The sequence below is a fragment of the Salvia splendens genome, chromosome 5, assembly GCF_004379255.2.
Source record: "Salvia splendens isolate huo1 chromosome 5, SspV2, whole genome shotgun sequence".
Lineage (NCBI taxonomy): Eukaryota > Viridiplantae > Streptophyta > Magnoliopsida > Lamiales > Lamiaceae > Salvia > Salvia splendens.
Genome location: NC_056036.1, coordinates 12,864,321 through 12,880,644, shown reverse-complemented (window position 1 = coordinate 12,880,644; position 16,324 = coordinate 12,864,321). Strand labels below are relative to the sequence as shown.

The 16,324-nt window shown below is 42.0% G+C and overlaps 1 protein-coding gene across 1 annotated transcript; it reads right to left on the bottom strand.

Moving 5' to 3' along the window:
* Window positions 1–1,152: 1,152 nt before the first annotated feature.
* Window positions 1,153–3,732, bottom strand: LOC121805643 (cyclic dof factor 2-like). The gene is made up of 2 exons (XM_042205582.1): window positions 3,369–3,732; window positions 1,153–2,630 (listed from the first exon to the last, which is right to left on the bottom strand). Exons 1-2 carry the CDS (start codon window positions 3,588–3,590, stop codon window positions 1,347–1,349), a joined length of 1,506 nt encoding a protein of 501 aa, XP_042061516.1. The 5' UTR covers window positions 3,591–3,732; the 3' UTR covers window positions 1,153–1,346.
* Between the last annotated feature and the right edge of the window lie 12,592 nt (window positions 3,733–16,324).

Sequence of the window (16,324 nt, the reverse complement as noted above, 5' to 3'; positions counted from 1 at the left end):
CATAATTTACAAAGTATTATTTTAATTTTCTTTCCAAATAATCAATATAAACTCAATATTTATTTTCTTAGTGACTTTAATCCATAAATTAAATTTTTAGACTTTTTTTTATTTTCAACCAAATTATGCAAAAACTTTTTGTATTTTTACTATATTTTTTATCATAAAAAAATACTATACTCGTTAACAAAGATACTTTTTTTTGGTATATTCACCAAAATTAATATAGTTTCTATTTATAGAAAGATTTCCACCAATTTTTCTCCCCTCCTATATAATTTAGCTAGACACGACACAATAACGACCAGAACATGATACTAAACAATTAAATTCTGATATTAATTATTACTCATATTAAACATATTATAACATTATTAAAACTTTATTATGATCTAAATTAAAATAATAAAATTAAACTACTAATATTTTTTAATGGGACAGATGCAGTATTTAGTGGGACTAAAGGAGGTCAAGGGTTCAAACTCCGCTACATGATAGACTTTCGGCCTTAATCCGCAAGTCCGGTCGAGCAAGATTAGCCGGATTTCACCAAAGACGTCAGTATATCTATGGTCAAACAAAAAAAAAAGGAGTACAATGCAACAATTATTTTATAAAAAATTCGATGGCAGCGTTACGAAGCCCATACATGTCCATTAGTCGCTACCCAAAGTATATGGTTCCCACGTCCAGCTCCTTTGAGCCACTGCCCAAATACCTGTAGAATGTGGATCCTATGCGACGAAGGTTTTCAACTAGACAACTCCATAGACGAAGAGAAAGGCGAAGACGCTAAACCAATAATAATATTTGAATAGCTTCAAAGAGATGCTACCTCCGTCCAAAAAAATTAATCTTAGTAAATAGTGAAGTAATAGACAGCGTAAGTTTCAACACAAAGTTAATAATCTTAATAATAAACTGTATGGGTTTTAACCTAAATTTGGTAAATTATGAAAGAGGTGGAAATAAAGAGTGTTTTAAGTGTTAATAGTAGTAAATGAGGCTTATCTTGTCAGAGTGAAACTTACCGTAGATAGATACTATAAACTAATTTTGGTGAACTGCCCAAAAACAACCTACATATTACACTTACCAAAGAAACTCAACATTCTAATTTCTGACCGTATGTAGACTTTCCTTGCAAAAGCATTACACTAATTTTCTCTCAATACATACCATATAATTATGTACAATAACTCAACAAGTCACCAAATCCATCTACCACCTACATAAGAACCGACTATTTACCAGTTGAAATGTTTAAGAAGGTTGAAGAGAATTTACCCAATCTCCAGCCTAGTTTCATGGAACAAATCAAACAATGAACTCCAGTTTTGGTCAGCTTAAGAGCTCTCATGGAAGCTCAACGACCTAGACATCGCTGCTGGATTTGCTTGTAACACCGTCGAGGTTTCTGGAGCCTGAGCCTTTTCATCGCCTTTCGATTGTCTTTGGAAGGCCTTAAAAAGACCACCACTACCCACAGAATCCGCTCTCTCATTCTTTATGCCTAAAGTTGCCCATATGGAACTCTTGGCCTCCTCGCCAGGGTCATCGATTCTCAACGTTTTCGGAACCCAGAGGTTACTGTCCTTTTCACTCGCTGCTTCCTCTGTGCTGACGGGCTTCAGAGTGTTGTCATCTCTCAAATGCTTCCCTAAAGTTGGGGAGTTGGGGCCGGAATTTGGAGGTGTGTGGCTCTGTGATGGTGTTGGTGGGACAATCCAAGGAACATTCCAAGGGCCAGGTACAGCACAACCCCAGTAAGGCGGTGGTGTAGAATAGAATGGCAAAGCAATGCCACCGGGGGGAAAGTTCGGTGGAGACATGGGGGCAGTCCATTGAAAGCAATGCCACGGATAAGGCCATGGGGCTCCGGGAAAGGAAGGTACGTGGAGAGGAAGGGGATGACTGTTTGCTGTTACTTCAATTTTACCAACTTCTTCCTTTGAACTTGTTGCAGTTGTGGAAGATCCACTAATTGAGTGATCATCTCCATTCTCTTTAAGTCCATGGGAAGCCTCAATTCCTAGCTCTTCGGGTCGGTGAAACCCGTTCCTCATGCTGTTTCTAACGGTTTTATCAGCAATATTCAAGACGGACACCATAGATTCGCATAGAGGCGTGTCTGAATTGAAAGTGATAACGGTGCCATTGGGGCTCAGCACAGGGTGGTGATTTCCATTTGGGAGGTCCACCTGAGCATTGGGAACGGTTATATGACGGAACTGGGGAACGGCATTCTTGTTCTTACGACGACCAGCCCCGACAGGCACATTCCTCATAGTCCCACCAGCTGTCCAGTACCTCTGGCAATTCTTGCAGAAATGTCTCGGCTGGTTCACGTTGTAATTGTTAAAATAGCAAAATTTTGTATCCATGCTGTTGCAACGAGGGCACGGGAGTATCTTGTCCGGCTTCTTCAGGGTTTTCTCCTCTGAGTTACTGGTCTCAGTCTGGTCCTCTTCCGTCTTCAAACTTTGCATCGGTCCAGCATCACTATCGGCAGACAATGCCTTGGGGTTCTCAACTATAGAAGCAGTTGTATTAGAATCTTTTAAACCATCAGATGCCAAAGGCTGGGTTTGATCTTCGTCTTTATCTTCTTGTTTTAAACCTGATTGGTTCTGTAATCATATGGAACAAGAGCTATAAGTTCACATTTGCTAATCATTGCATAAGTAAAAATCATTTAAGGTTTGCATAGGCATAGCACACACACATTCAAGTTGTTTATTATCTATCAATTTGCTACAGGATAGTTGAAGAAGAATATTGTTCCAACAAATCAATTTTAAAGAACACGTACAGTAACAAATAATACCAAAAGGAATCACAAAGTCCCAATAAATGCTAAGACAATAAAGAAGATCATGATATGATTTTCTCTCTATGAATTATAAGCTCAATCACCCAAACACTCTGATTATTTATAAGCACTTGAGTCATTACATCTTATAAGCTCATATAAACCCCCCTAAATTAAGCTTAGCCAAACACTCTTTTAACCAATCTCATCATTATATATATACATTGGTCTCTGAAGATAAGTTTTAGAATCGGATATACTTTACAAGCTCATATAAAACATTCATTAAGATCACAATCATCAATAACCACACACATAAAAACCAATTTACTCAACTAAAGAGCAACTTCTCCAGCAAAACCTCTTTATTTACTTAATCAAAACACTAAAACCAACTCAAGAAACTGAATTTTCGAAACCCTAAATCGAGACATTGAGCCAGAGCATATCACAAAAGCACCCAAAAACTAATAAAACCAAAAATTAATGCTTATGCTGCTAAGAACTCAAGGATTCTTTATCAAAACTCCAAAAAACAATTAGTTGGAAATGATACCGTGTTCGATTGTTGGTCCTCTGCATCGCCGGTGAAATTATTTTGTTCAATAATGGAATTAGATGAACAAGGAGGGTCTTGAATCGAACTATCCGCTCCCACACCATCACAGGACTGAGCTGTTTCACCAACCGCCGCTTCGGAGGCAGTCTCTGGAAGTTCAATGGTTTTGCCGAAAAGCTTTATCATGGGGTCTTTCACTTCAGACATTTTCTCTCTCATTATCCCCTCTCTCACACCGATTATAAAGCGAGACAAATGAGCTCCAGTTGAGTTGGGATAAATTTGGGAGATCTGACACGCACTCACACTCAACGTGTAACTGCGTGTTTTGGGGTTCTCTTTTTTTTCTATTTCAGAGAGCTTTTTGGGGTGTGACTGTGTGTGTTTTTTTTTCTCTATGATTTTTTAGTACTGTCGTTTGATGCCACGTCAGCACCCAAAATGAATTCTGTGCCACAAGTTTGTATGTGGCCATCAGATCTTGTCATTTTTTACTCTTTTTTCTATTTCATCGTTTTTTTATTCTTCGTCTACACTTCTAAATTCTAATGTGCCCTTTTCCACAATCCGTCCAATTAAATTAAATTATATTCTTTTGGTACGTCTCAACTAAGTTAAGTCATTTTCATCTTTAATAAAAGATAAAACATTCAATCCCTCTTAATTTATTTTATCACCTACTTTTCTTTCTCTTTATCTTTCTTACTTTATTCTCTCCTTCTACTTTTTAATATAATTTATTAATCTTTGTGTTCAAAAGTTTTGTATTAATTTAATTGGGATTGAAGGGACAGTTGTTATTCATAATGTATATTTCTTCAATAAACCATAAAAAGCTAATGTTGGGGACTTGGGAAAGGGCCCATTTTCCTCAAATAATTATTAGGTAGGATATAGTATTTTTTAAGAAAAATTATTATTAATATATTATTGGATTATTCTAGTATGATGGCACTCCATTTAAGCTTAGAGCGTCCACTATAAGGTGGACGCGGCGGTCGCCGCGAAGGGGGGCGGTGGGGGGCGGTCGACGCGGCGGTCATAGTGGGGGGGTGTCCGCCGCGAGGGCGGACGCGGCTGGTGGGGGAGAGGGCGGCGGACGAGGCTTCGCCGCGTGCGGGGCGAGGACGCGGCGGGCGGGGCTATAGCCGCGCCTATAGGCGCGGCTCCTATAACGGCGGACAACCGCCGCGGCGGTTTCATTTTGAATTTTTTTTTTTACACTTTAATTTGTATTTAAATTTAAATTTTATTTTTATTTTTAATTCGTATAGTTGACTTCTTCTACGTACGTATAGCCCGATAAATTTGTTCGTAATTACTTGAAACATTTTAAAATGAAAATTGATTATAAAATTTGGGGGCTATTGGAGGTGTCCACTATAGTAGCGGAAATAGAATTTTGGGGCTGTGGACAATAAACTGGAGCTATGGATAAAAAACTAGGGCGGGACTATTGGGCGTGTCCACCTTATAGTGGACACCCTTATTAAACCAAGTTCCTTGCAACCTTTTCATAAAGTTGCCCAACTTCTCAAACTTTTCGATTTACTTTTCTCTTTTTCTGCCTTTTATGTGGATAACAACGAAAGTTTTATAAAGGATAAATTAAGAGAGCCCATCTTTGTAGCGTGAGAAAGAAAATAGACCCATACGTGTGGAATCAGCAACATTTTTCTAATTACTTAATGAAGATATACTAATTAATAAATATTTTTCTTAAGGTGTCCACTATAAAGCGGACACGCCCAATAGCCCCGCCCCCATTTTTGTCCATAGCCCCAATTTTATTGTCCACTGCTCTAAAATTCTATTTTCGCCACTATAGTGGACACCTCTAATAGCCTTCAAATTTTATAATCAATTTTCATTTTAAAATATTTTTAGTTTCAATCAAGTGTAATTTAAATAATCGCAGTGTAAATAACTAGAAAACGAGGTAATTATGGCCGAATATTCGTTGTATTGCAAATCTGTAAAATTATACAACTAATAATTAAAATAAAATACAACTACAAAACTCCGCCACCGTCTACTCGGTGTCGGAGTCGGCTTCCTCGTCTTCCTCTTCTTCTTCTTCTTCTTCTCCTCCTCCTCTCTCGCTGCTGCCGGCCGCGGTATCCCCAGGCGCATTATCAACCAACCCCAGTCGACTCTCAATCCGAGTGATGAGCCTCTTGTAGACGTTCCTGACGTACATGTCAGTTTTCCCTGCGTATGACCTGCATACGTCTTGCAGTTGTTGCATCAACTGCACGTCTATGGTATTGGCCAATACCTCGTGGGGTTGCACCGTGGGCTGTGGGATTGGGGCGGGCTGGTGGATGCGCGATCCGGACACGCCCGCCGATAGGCGGGAGGCACTTCTACCCCCTCTGGCGCTGCGGATAGAGGCATGTTGTCCCATGGGCCGTCGTCGCCTAGTGTGAGTATCGGCTGGCTCTTCGACTTGTTCGTCGGACTGCTCGAACTCGTGCGAGCCGCTTCCACTACTGTAGTCGCCGGCAAGGTTGTGTCTTGTGCGCTTTAGCTGTTCCCACCTCGTGCGCCACGATCGACCTGAATTTCGGACAATCCGCGGGGACAAGATACTCTTCCCACAAGGTGAACTTCGGCCAGCCCTCCGTGTGGTATTGGCCCTCAGACAGGTTCTTAACATCTGCTGCGCTGCGGCCACTCTCAGCGTGGCGAAGGTTGTTCTCGTATATGGACGCGAACCGCTTGGTCGCCCGGAGAATCCTACCCCACTTTTTCCGAGGCTGTTCTGGGTCGCGCCTCTCGGCGCCGTCGGGTTTGAACTCCTCGTATGCAAACATGACGCGCCTCCAAAAGCTCCCCTCGGCCTGATCTGTGCCCACCACGGGGTCCGAAGTGATAGCATCCCAAGCCTTCGCCACTGCAATGCTCTCGTCTTTGGGGTATGGCTTGCCCCGGTTGGACCCAGAACCAGAGCCACCGCTACCGCCAGTGCCACTGCCCTCGCCACTCGGAAAGCCGGCCCCGCTGCCTGTGCGCCCACCGACGTGGCCGGTGCCACGACTGCCGCCTCCGCCCCGACTGCCGCTACCTCCTCGGGTCGGAACGGGCGTTTCCACCCGTGCTGCCGGCGTATCTGGGATGCCGGAACTGAGCAGACCCATCATAGTATCAAATGCGTCTTGATCTGCTTCGGTGAACGGAGATTGGCTGGCTTGGAAAGGGGAACCCGGACGCGGCTACTGAAGCGCGTCTAGGTTGGGTCTGTAATCTCCAAATGCGGAACGACTCAGATTCCGCTGTAAAGGTGGCGGATTTGGAGAAGACCTCCACGACTGAGATGGAGGAAGGGGTGGACTCGATGCCCACGGTGGGGGAGATTGATTCCAACTCCAAAGCTAGGACGGAGGCGCATATCCGCCAAAGCCCACCGGCTGAGAAGCATATCCGCCAAAACCCGATGGCTGCGAAGGATAGGCCGAGGGGTTTGATGGATTGCTGCCATATCCCGATTCCTGAGAGTCGGGTGATTCGTCGTCTCCTCGTGCATTTTTTAGAGAGTGGTTCTGTAGATAGTGAGTGGATGAATTTTGTGAAAATGGTGAAAAATAAGTGGTGGGGAGTGGTATTTATAGAGGAAAAAAACAAAAAAAATTAAATTTTGACCGCAGGCGCCGCGGCGGATGTCCGCACTATAGTCGCCGCGCCTATAGGCGAGGCTATGTCCCCCCGCCGCGTCCTCGCCCCTCACCCGGCGATCGCACGTCCGCCGTCTCTCACCACGTCCGTCGCATCCGCCCCCGGGGCGGACAACCTCGCCACTATAGTCCGCCCGCCGACCGCCCACCCTCGCGGCTATAGCCGCGTCCACTTCATAGTGGACACCTTAGACCCATTTGACCCATATGCTATATGCATGCATATATTTATTCGACAATTATACAATAGAATTCACCATGTTAAACATATTTAATGTCGGGTCTCTTGCTCCTTGTATTTTACTGTTTACACATGAGGATTTGAATTCTAAATACAGTTTTCCTCAACTCAGATTTGAAAGCATCTTGCTATAAACAACAAATTTTCAAGTAAATAAAATTAATATTAAAAAGAAAGATAAAATTGGCCATTGCTCGTGTTTAATTCAATTAAACTTTATTCAATATTTTAAAATCCATAGAAATACTAGTATAATGTTGGAAATAATAGTCTGAGTGTAAGAGAACAGTTCTAGACTCCAAATGTATACTCCCTCCGTCCATTAATAAGTGTTCATTTTGTCGTTTTTATCCATCTATCAATAAATGTTTCATTTGTTTTTTTCTGTTTTTAAAAATAGATCTCACATTCCGCTAACTTTATTTTCCTCACATTTCACTATAAAACTAATATGTATAAAAGTATGATTCACCTTCCACTAACCTTTTCCACTCGCTTTTTTATTACATTTCTTAAATTTTGTGCCTGATTAAATTGGCCTTGTATTGGTGGACGGAGGAAGTAAGAGCATGAATAACGCGGAGGGACGGGCCACAAATCGCGAGTCCCGGCCCGTCCCACGCGTTAATCGGAGGAGAGGCACGGCCTGGGCCGGTCCCGGGGCCGCGTTCCCGGCCTGGTGACCGTCCCGCGGCCCGGCCCAGTGGCGCGATGGAGGGAGAGGGGCCGTGACGGAGGGGGAATTTTTGGCAAAAATTGGAAGAGGAAGAAGAGGGAGGAAGAGGAAGAAGAGGGAGAGGGAGAGGGAGAGGGGTGAGGAAGAAGGGGGAGGAAGAAGGGGATCCGGGAGGAAGATGAAGAAGAGGGGAGACGATCCCATTTTCCAATTTTTTATTTTGTTTGCATTTTTTTTTGCAATTTTTTATGTTATAATAAAAAAGAGGGAGGAAGAGGGAGAGGGGCGAGAGAGAACGTTGTTGCAAATTTTTAAATTTTTTTTTTGTAGATTTTTAATATTCTATTTTTTATGTTTTTTAGTTTATAATTTATTATTTTTGTATTAAAAATGAATTTCTCGTGTTATAATTTGCGTTGTCTAGGAATTGTAATTTTAATTTCTACTGAACAATGTATTTTCCCAGTTTCAATTGTTCAACGTATTGCATTTACGAGCAAAATAGTCTGAAGTTGTGAATAGTGTCATTTATTAGTTGCGGCCCGGGTTGTGGCCTGCAGGGTTAGAGCAGTTGGGCCTGGGCCGCAACTGTAGAGGAATGATGACGTGGAGGGGACTTGGGGCGGGAACTGGGGACAGGGTTATTCATGCCCTAATTGTTTACATGTGACCCACAAAAGACTGATTAAATTTGAAATAAATAGTGAATTAAAAAAAAGTAAGCAACGATACCATGAATAGTATAAGTATTGGTTTGACCTAATTTAATTTGTGTGTAAGGCTTTGCCTGGAAGACTGATTTATAGACATTATTAACTTTACAATAATAAATAATTAACAATAATAGTAAAAGTAAAATTAGAAGTTTAATATTGAATATCCTTAATAATAATAGGGGTCTTGGTCCCTAAAATAGTAAACTTTTACCCAAATTTGCTATTTTTCACAAATTTGCAAAAATTATAAACTTATTTTTTGTAGTGTATTTCTCATGGAACTAATTTTCCTTAGCTCAAAAAAAATTCACTACAAGTGACCATTTCATGATTTTTGTGATAAATTTTTTAAGTTTGTGAAAAATATCAATTTAAATTAAAAAAAAATTATTTTAAGTGCTCCCTCCGTTCCTTGTTAATTGAGACATTTCTTTTCGGCGAGGAGATTAAGAATAGTGTGTTGAGTGGATGGTAAATAAAATAAAAGAGAACAAAATAAGAGAGATGAAAAGAGAATAAAGTAAGATGAATGATTACTTTTTGCCAAAAATAGAAATAACTCTTTGGAACTTCCCTAAATAGAAAAATGACTCTATTATCATGAAATGGAGAGAGCAGTGATTAACTTTACTGAGTGTCATATTAAAAATATTTGCTACACACGCTAAATATTATTTGAGAAATATTAATTAGATAAATGAAAATAATCACTTATAATTTGAAATTTCATGGTAAAACATATAAAATATTTGATTGCACATAGTTGACGTAGTAAAAAAAATTAAATATGAAATAAATATCTTTGTAATAAAAAATTTTGTCTTAGAAACAACAAATAAAAAAATTTAAAATGGGATTATTGGTCCATAATATCAAAAACTTTGATCTAATTTCATATTTCTTATTTTTAATTTTGGCCACAAAAATCATGAGCATATCTAGGGGTGGGAATACGGGTATCTGTGAATACCCGACCCGAAAAAACCGGGTACCCAAACCCAAAAATTATCTAAATGTCTATCCAAAATCCGACCCGATATATTTTCGGGTACTCCAATACCCGCCCCGAGTATCCATACCCAATGTATCGGGTACCCAAATACCCGATTCTTTACATGTGTTAATAACTAATAAAAAAATTCAAAATTTATATTAATATAGAAATATTTAAATTCACTAATATCTTTAATGTTGCATTTATTTTGTAGTATAAAACTATAAAAAAATGGGTCACTTTTATTTTAACCTACTCCTATATGGTTATATTTATAGGGATTTGTTATGCAATATGTAACTAAACGGTAGAAGCAACCAATAATATAATTCAAAAGTCAAAATAATTAACTAAAATATAAAAACACACGGTTATGCAATACGCAAGACATGAGAGTTTGGCAAAAAATTAACATAGTAAGTTGTAATTAGTAAATAAATCAGCCTAGCTCTTAAAGCCTAAAATGGTTAAACCTAATTTTAAAAAATGCTTTAAATAATAAATTGGATATTCGGGTAATATCCGATACCCATTCGGGTTACTCAATACCCGATTTATCTTATATTTCAATACCCAATCTCATACCATATCCCATAAAATTGGATATTGGGTATCTAATACCCGGCGGATATCAGGTCGGGTACGGGTAAACCCAATACCCAATATCCGTATTCCCACCCCTAAGCATATCCATGCACTGGATTTCTCATTAATTTTAGGAAATATTTGGTTTCGTGAAATCCACTGTAAAGGCTAAGTTTATGATATTTGTGACTATATTTAAAATCAGTAGGAAACACCAACTTTTGGTAAAAGTTTGTGATTTTAGGGAGCAATAATAATTTATTTGTCCACAAAAAATAGTTTCATTAGTAGATGACACATGATTTTATGCAAAGTTGGTAAAATATGAGAGAGAAATAGATAAAGTGGGTAAAATAGGAGAGAGAGAGAGAGAGAGAGAGAGAAAATGTGAATAAAGTAGTAGGGAGAAAGATAAAAAAAAATAAGTACGATCCTCAGTCCCATCTTAAGTGACCAACTTTTCGTTTTGGGTTGTCCAACTCAAGTGATTGAATTCCCCTTTTAGCAAATACTTTATTCTCTCTCCAGTTAGCTCAATACATACTCTCTCTGTCCACCATTTAAAGAACCATTTTACCATTTTGGGTTGTGCATGATTTAAAGAATCATATTCGACCAACTTTTTACACATACAATCCAATATAAAACTAATACTTTAAATGAGTTGTACATTCCACTCACTTTCTCTCTTTACCTTTTTATTCACAAAGTCAAAACAATTTCTTATAACCCGTGCCGAGTCAAATGACTCTTTAAATGGTGGACAAATTGAGTATCATTTTTTAAATCCTATGCCGAAAATAGGCTGATCACTTGCGGCTAGACAACGAGAGTAATAAATTGAGAATAACCTTCCAATTTTAGTATGAGACTAGTTTTGGACTTTGGTGGATGTACAAAAACGAAAAAATAAGACTATTTTAATGAATGAATGAAATATGAGATATTTATTATGCTACATTACAAATCCCAGGTGTTTTCATACTGTCATACAGAACTTAATTCTATGCAGAGTAGGGAAGACAAATTGTGCGGGCTGGGTCATTATCAAGTCAACCTGTTAATAATTCAAAAACCTAATTTAAACTATAAGGAGTACTCCATATAAAGGAAATGCTCAATTCGAATACGAACTCAATCTACTACCTTCAAATTCGAACGACTTGCCGCCCATGACACAAACCTGTTAACGGTGAATATGGGTCCACATGATACGATAATGACTTAAGCTTGACATCACACAAATAAAACCTAATTATTGAAAATGATCTACATGACTTAAACCTACCTAGAAAATAAAATTAAAAATATATATATATTTTTTTAAAAAGAATAAAAAGTTAAAACGCAATTATATTAGGAGTAATTTTTAACGAATTACCTGAACTCAACCTAATTCATGATTAATCAAATCTACCACAATCCAAAATTATCAAATTCGTAAAGGGTCAACCTGATAAGGACATAGTTAATCCCATTTTTTAAAATTTTTATATATTCGTGTCGGGTTTTCATATCGTATGAACTTTAATCTTAATGAAGAGTAGGTCCAAATCAACAATTTGACGAAAATATATTTAAGAAAATCAATCTGCATTGAGTCACTTCGGCATTCTGGATAACGGTAAGGGGGAGGCTGACGTCAGGGGACGTGCCTTGCTCGTGCCTGCATTAAATGCGACAGTAAAATCCGGCCGTTGAATCCTGAAAAGGTGGGATTCGAAACAGCGCAACGATTTCGAAATCTTTCCCGAATCTGATAAATATGCTCTTTCTTCCTCATTTGAACACTTTTGCTGTTGCGTCTTCTATACTCTCTCTTTCTCGAGAAATTTTCTTCCGCTTTCAAGAGCTTCCTCAGACTTTCTTCACCTTCAAAAAGTAAGAAAAATGGCTTCTATTTCTTCTTCGGAGTCGGGTAGCGGTAGGAGAGGCGGTAAGGGGTCTTCTGGCCGGAAAGAGTCCGGGGAGAAGACCGTAGAGTATTTCCATAGTATTTTGAGTAAGGATACTGTGGTATCCCTACCCGAAAAATACTTTTTTCCTGGGGGGAAGGCGGTGGTACCTGACGGTGATCATAGGGCTGACTCCCCGCCGGAGGGTTACGCCACCGTGTACGAGGCCTGCTTAGAATGCGGGCTTCGTTTCAAATTCATTGCGTCGTAGTCTTTATTCTCTACCAGCATTTACTAACATCAAAAATTCGCGGATTCATCACTGGCGCCGTCTGTGGGAAGCAGAGAACAAAATTTGTGATAAAGCGAATTTTTGATCCATTTTTTCCACCCAAAAAATGCATACCAGATCGCAGAGTACCCGTATTCCTGCCCGTGAGAACCAGGAGGAAGCCAATCCATCCCATAGGTCTGGAAAACAGCCTAGGGATAAATCCACCACCAGTTCTCATGGCGAAGGAACAAGCCGCTCCAAAAATCGTCCCACTGAGTCTTCCCAGCAGCCCGATTTGAATGAGGCTGTCAAGCAGTTTTTGGCGGCGAAGCAGGAGGAATTCTTAACCTTCCTGCAAAAAAGCCAAAAGCAGCCGGAGACGAAAACGGCGGATTCTCCTTCTCCCTCCGCACAAGAAAGTCACTACCGCAGTAGTGTCGCATCTCCCAGGAGAAAGAATCCCCGTCCCCAACATGTTCCAGTTCCTCCTCGGTACCGGAATCACAGGAGAACTCAATCTCCTCCATACCGACGAGATATCGGATTCGCCGTGTACGGAGCACTGAAGACTCCGTTCTCGGACGACATCACCCGAACTCCCCTACCACAGAACTACCGAACTCCGTCGATGACTTACGACGGGCTCGTGGACCCTCACGATTTCTTGGGGCGCTATCAATATAACATGGCGAACCAGGGTCTCAACGAGGTCCACATGTGCAAGCTGTTTCCCGAGCTGCTCATCGGGAACGCGAGAAGGTGGTTCGATAGCCTCCCCCAGGGCAGCATCAGATCTTACCGAGATCTAATGGATGCCTTCCACAGGAGGTTCTTTCAGAAAGCGGAAGCCCGAATCACTTCGGCTCAGCTGCTTTCCATTCGTCAAGGTCGCGACGAAAAAATCAGTGACTTTATGACAAGATTCCACAAGGAATGCCTGCAAGTAGACGATCTCAACGATCTGCTTGTCATCTCGGCATTCCAAAATGGAATCCTGCCCGGAGCTCTCTACAGGAAGCTCGTTGAGTGCGGTCCGCAGACAGCTCAGGAAATGTGGGACATTGCGGACCAGTACTCCCGGGCCGATGAGGCAGACCGTCGCAAACGGTCGTTAGACAGCTCATCGACCCGAGGAGACAGAAGGAAGCCCGATCATAGCGATCAGGGGCATCCTCGCCGGACTCCATTTGAAAGAATTCAAAGGGCTCCGGTGCAAGACAGATTGGGACCCCGTCTCAATCCCGAGAAGCCGTCCGCTCAGTTCGTACCGCTGAACAAGCCGAGAGCGGAAATTTTCGAACTGCACTCTGACCTATTCGAAAAGCCAAAGCGGATGACGAAATCAGCCGCGCGCCGACCACAGGATAGCTACTGCTCCTACCATCAAGACCACGGTCACGATACTGAGGAGTGCAGAAACTTGGCTGCAGGTATCGATGTTCTTGTGAAGGCAGGGACATTGAAAAAATACCAAAGCAAGCAGCCAAAGAAGAATAAGAAGCAGAGTGGTGCGAACTGCGCTCCTCAGGATCCGAAAAGGCAGCCGGATCCCGAAGACGATGACGAGCCGCAATATGATGGAGTAATCCAGACTATTGACGCTCTCCCTGCCGGGAAGACCAAGTCGTCCCTGAAGTCAGAGCGCAGAGGCTCCAATCGAGAGGAGCCAACGCATAAAAGGCTGAAGCAGGACGAAGTGATTACGTTCTCGGATGCTGATCCCGTCCCGGCCATCTCTCCTCACCAAGACGCCATTGTCATCCAAGCCGGAGTGGCAAACAAACTGATCCACAGGGTGTTTGTGGATACAGGAGCGTCAGTCAGCATTCTTTTTAAAGAGTGCTTCGACAAACTAGAAGTGGACCCAGCTCGGCTCAGTCCGGCTCCGCTTCCCCTGAAGAGCTTCGCCCAGGAGGACACCCGCCCTGAAGGTATTATCAGCCTTCCGATCACGGTGGGGAAAGCGCCTACTAGCTCCAGTACGATGATTGAGTTTTTCGTGGTGAAAGCTCGGTCCCCGTACAACATCATCCTGGGAAGAGACTGGCTCAACACAGTTCGGGCCGTTTGCTCCACTTATCACCTCACCATCAAGATCCCTACTAAAGGAGGGATAGCGGTCATCCGAGGTGACCAAAAGAGAGCAAAGGAATGTCTGCAAATTGCGCTTAGAAGTGCCGAGCAGTCAGATCGGCACCACCAAGCATAGCAATCACAGCAGCCGGAGTCAGAGGCGATGACCGAAGTCATACCGGAGCCGAACTCGATGACAGTTCAGCTGTACGAAGACGATCCATCCAGAACGGTTAAGATCGGCTTCGCGGGAACGCCCCTACTTCGGGAAAAAACCATCCAGCTCCTCAAGGAGTATAAAGACGTCTTTGCATGGTCTCCGTTGGACATGACCGGAGTGCCCCCCGAGGTAATCACTCATCGGTTAAATATTGATCCTTCAGTCCGGCCGATAAAACAGAAGCAAAGACTCTTTGCGGCAGAACGAAGTCAAGTCATCCATGACGAAGTCCGTCAATTATTGAAGGCGGATGTGTTATTCGAAGTGAAGTATCCTTCGTGGGTGGCCAATCCTGTCATGATCAAGAAAAAGGAAGGAGGATGGCGGATGTGCATAGATTTCACCGATCTAAATAAGCACTGTCCCAAAGATTGCTATCCCCTTCCGAACATAGATAAAAAAGTAGAAGCTTTGATAGGCTTTGAAATTTTTTGTTTTCTTGATCTGTACAAAGGATACCATCAAGTTTTAATGGATGAGATTGACGCTTCAAAAACGGCCTTCATTACTGATTTCGGCATTTTCGCTTATAAAAAGATGCCATTCGGTTTAAAGAATGCCGGAGCCACTTATCAAAGGATGGTAGACAAGCTTTTTCGGCACCTGATTGGAAAGGAGGTCGAAGTGTATGTTGACGATATAGTCGTCAAAAGCAAAAGCACTTCGGAGTACGAGCACAACCTCAAGTCCACTCTCAACGTGCTCAAGAAAGCCAACCTCAAACTTAATCCCCAAAAGTGTACCTTTTTGGTAGATTCGGGAAAGTTTCTGGGTTGTTGGGTTTCAAAGGACGGACTCAAGGCAAACCCCTCAAAAGTTCAAGTTGTTCAAAACATGGCGATGCCGAAGTCCATACATGACGTGCAAAGGCTAACCGGATGTCTAGCCGCACTGAATCGATTCCTTTCTCAAGCAGCCGAAAAGCAACTGCCGTTCTTCACGGTGTTGAAAAAGGCACCAAAGTTCGAGTGGGGAGCCGAGCAGAAAAAGGCCTTTGACGAGCTCAAAAGTTATCTAGCCGAGCTTCCTATTCTCTCTGCTCCAACCGAAGCCGAAGTAATATTCTTATACTTAGCGGCATCGGATCAAACCATCAGCGCGGTGCTTGTACGAGAAGAAGGCCTAAAGCAGCTTCCCATCTACTTTACAAGCCGAGCATTAAGAGGTCCAGAAACCAGGTATCAACCTCTGGAAAAGATTGCTCTGGCATTAGTAAATGCAGCAAGGAGACTGCGGCCATACTTCTATGCTCACAAGGTATGCGTCTTAACTGATCTGCCACTTCGGCAAGTGTTGACCAAACCAGAAGCATCAGGCAGAATCGCCAAGTGGGCTATAGAGTTGGGAGAGCACACAATTGAATATCTACCTCGGAAAGCCATCAAGGGACAAGCCTTGGCAGATTTTCTTGCAGAAGCGAAGTTCGATCAAGCAATTCCTGTTATTGCCGAACAGAAGAATTCTGCCAGTGCCGAACTAGCACAGCCCTTGGAATCCGAAGTAGAGCCGCCGGACTGCTGGAGCGGATTCGTAGATGGAGCTTCAAACAAGATGGGAAGTGGGGCTGGTATTCTACTTGTCGCTCCCGACGGACACGAGGTAACC

Bases quoted from the DNA above. Each gene is read 5' to 3' on its own strand.
- LOC121805643 (XM_042205582.1), bottom strand. From the start codon at position 3,590: ATGAGAGAGAAAATGTCTGAAGTGAAAGACCCCATGATAAAGCTTTTC. The intron at 2,631-3,368 runs GTATCATTTCCA...ATATGATTACAG, and splicing joins AGGACCAACAATCGAACACG to AACCAATCAGGTTTAAAACA.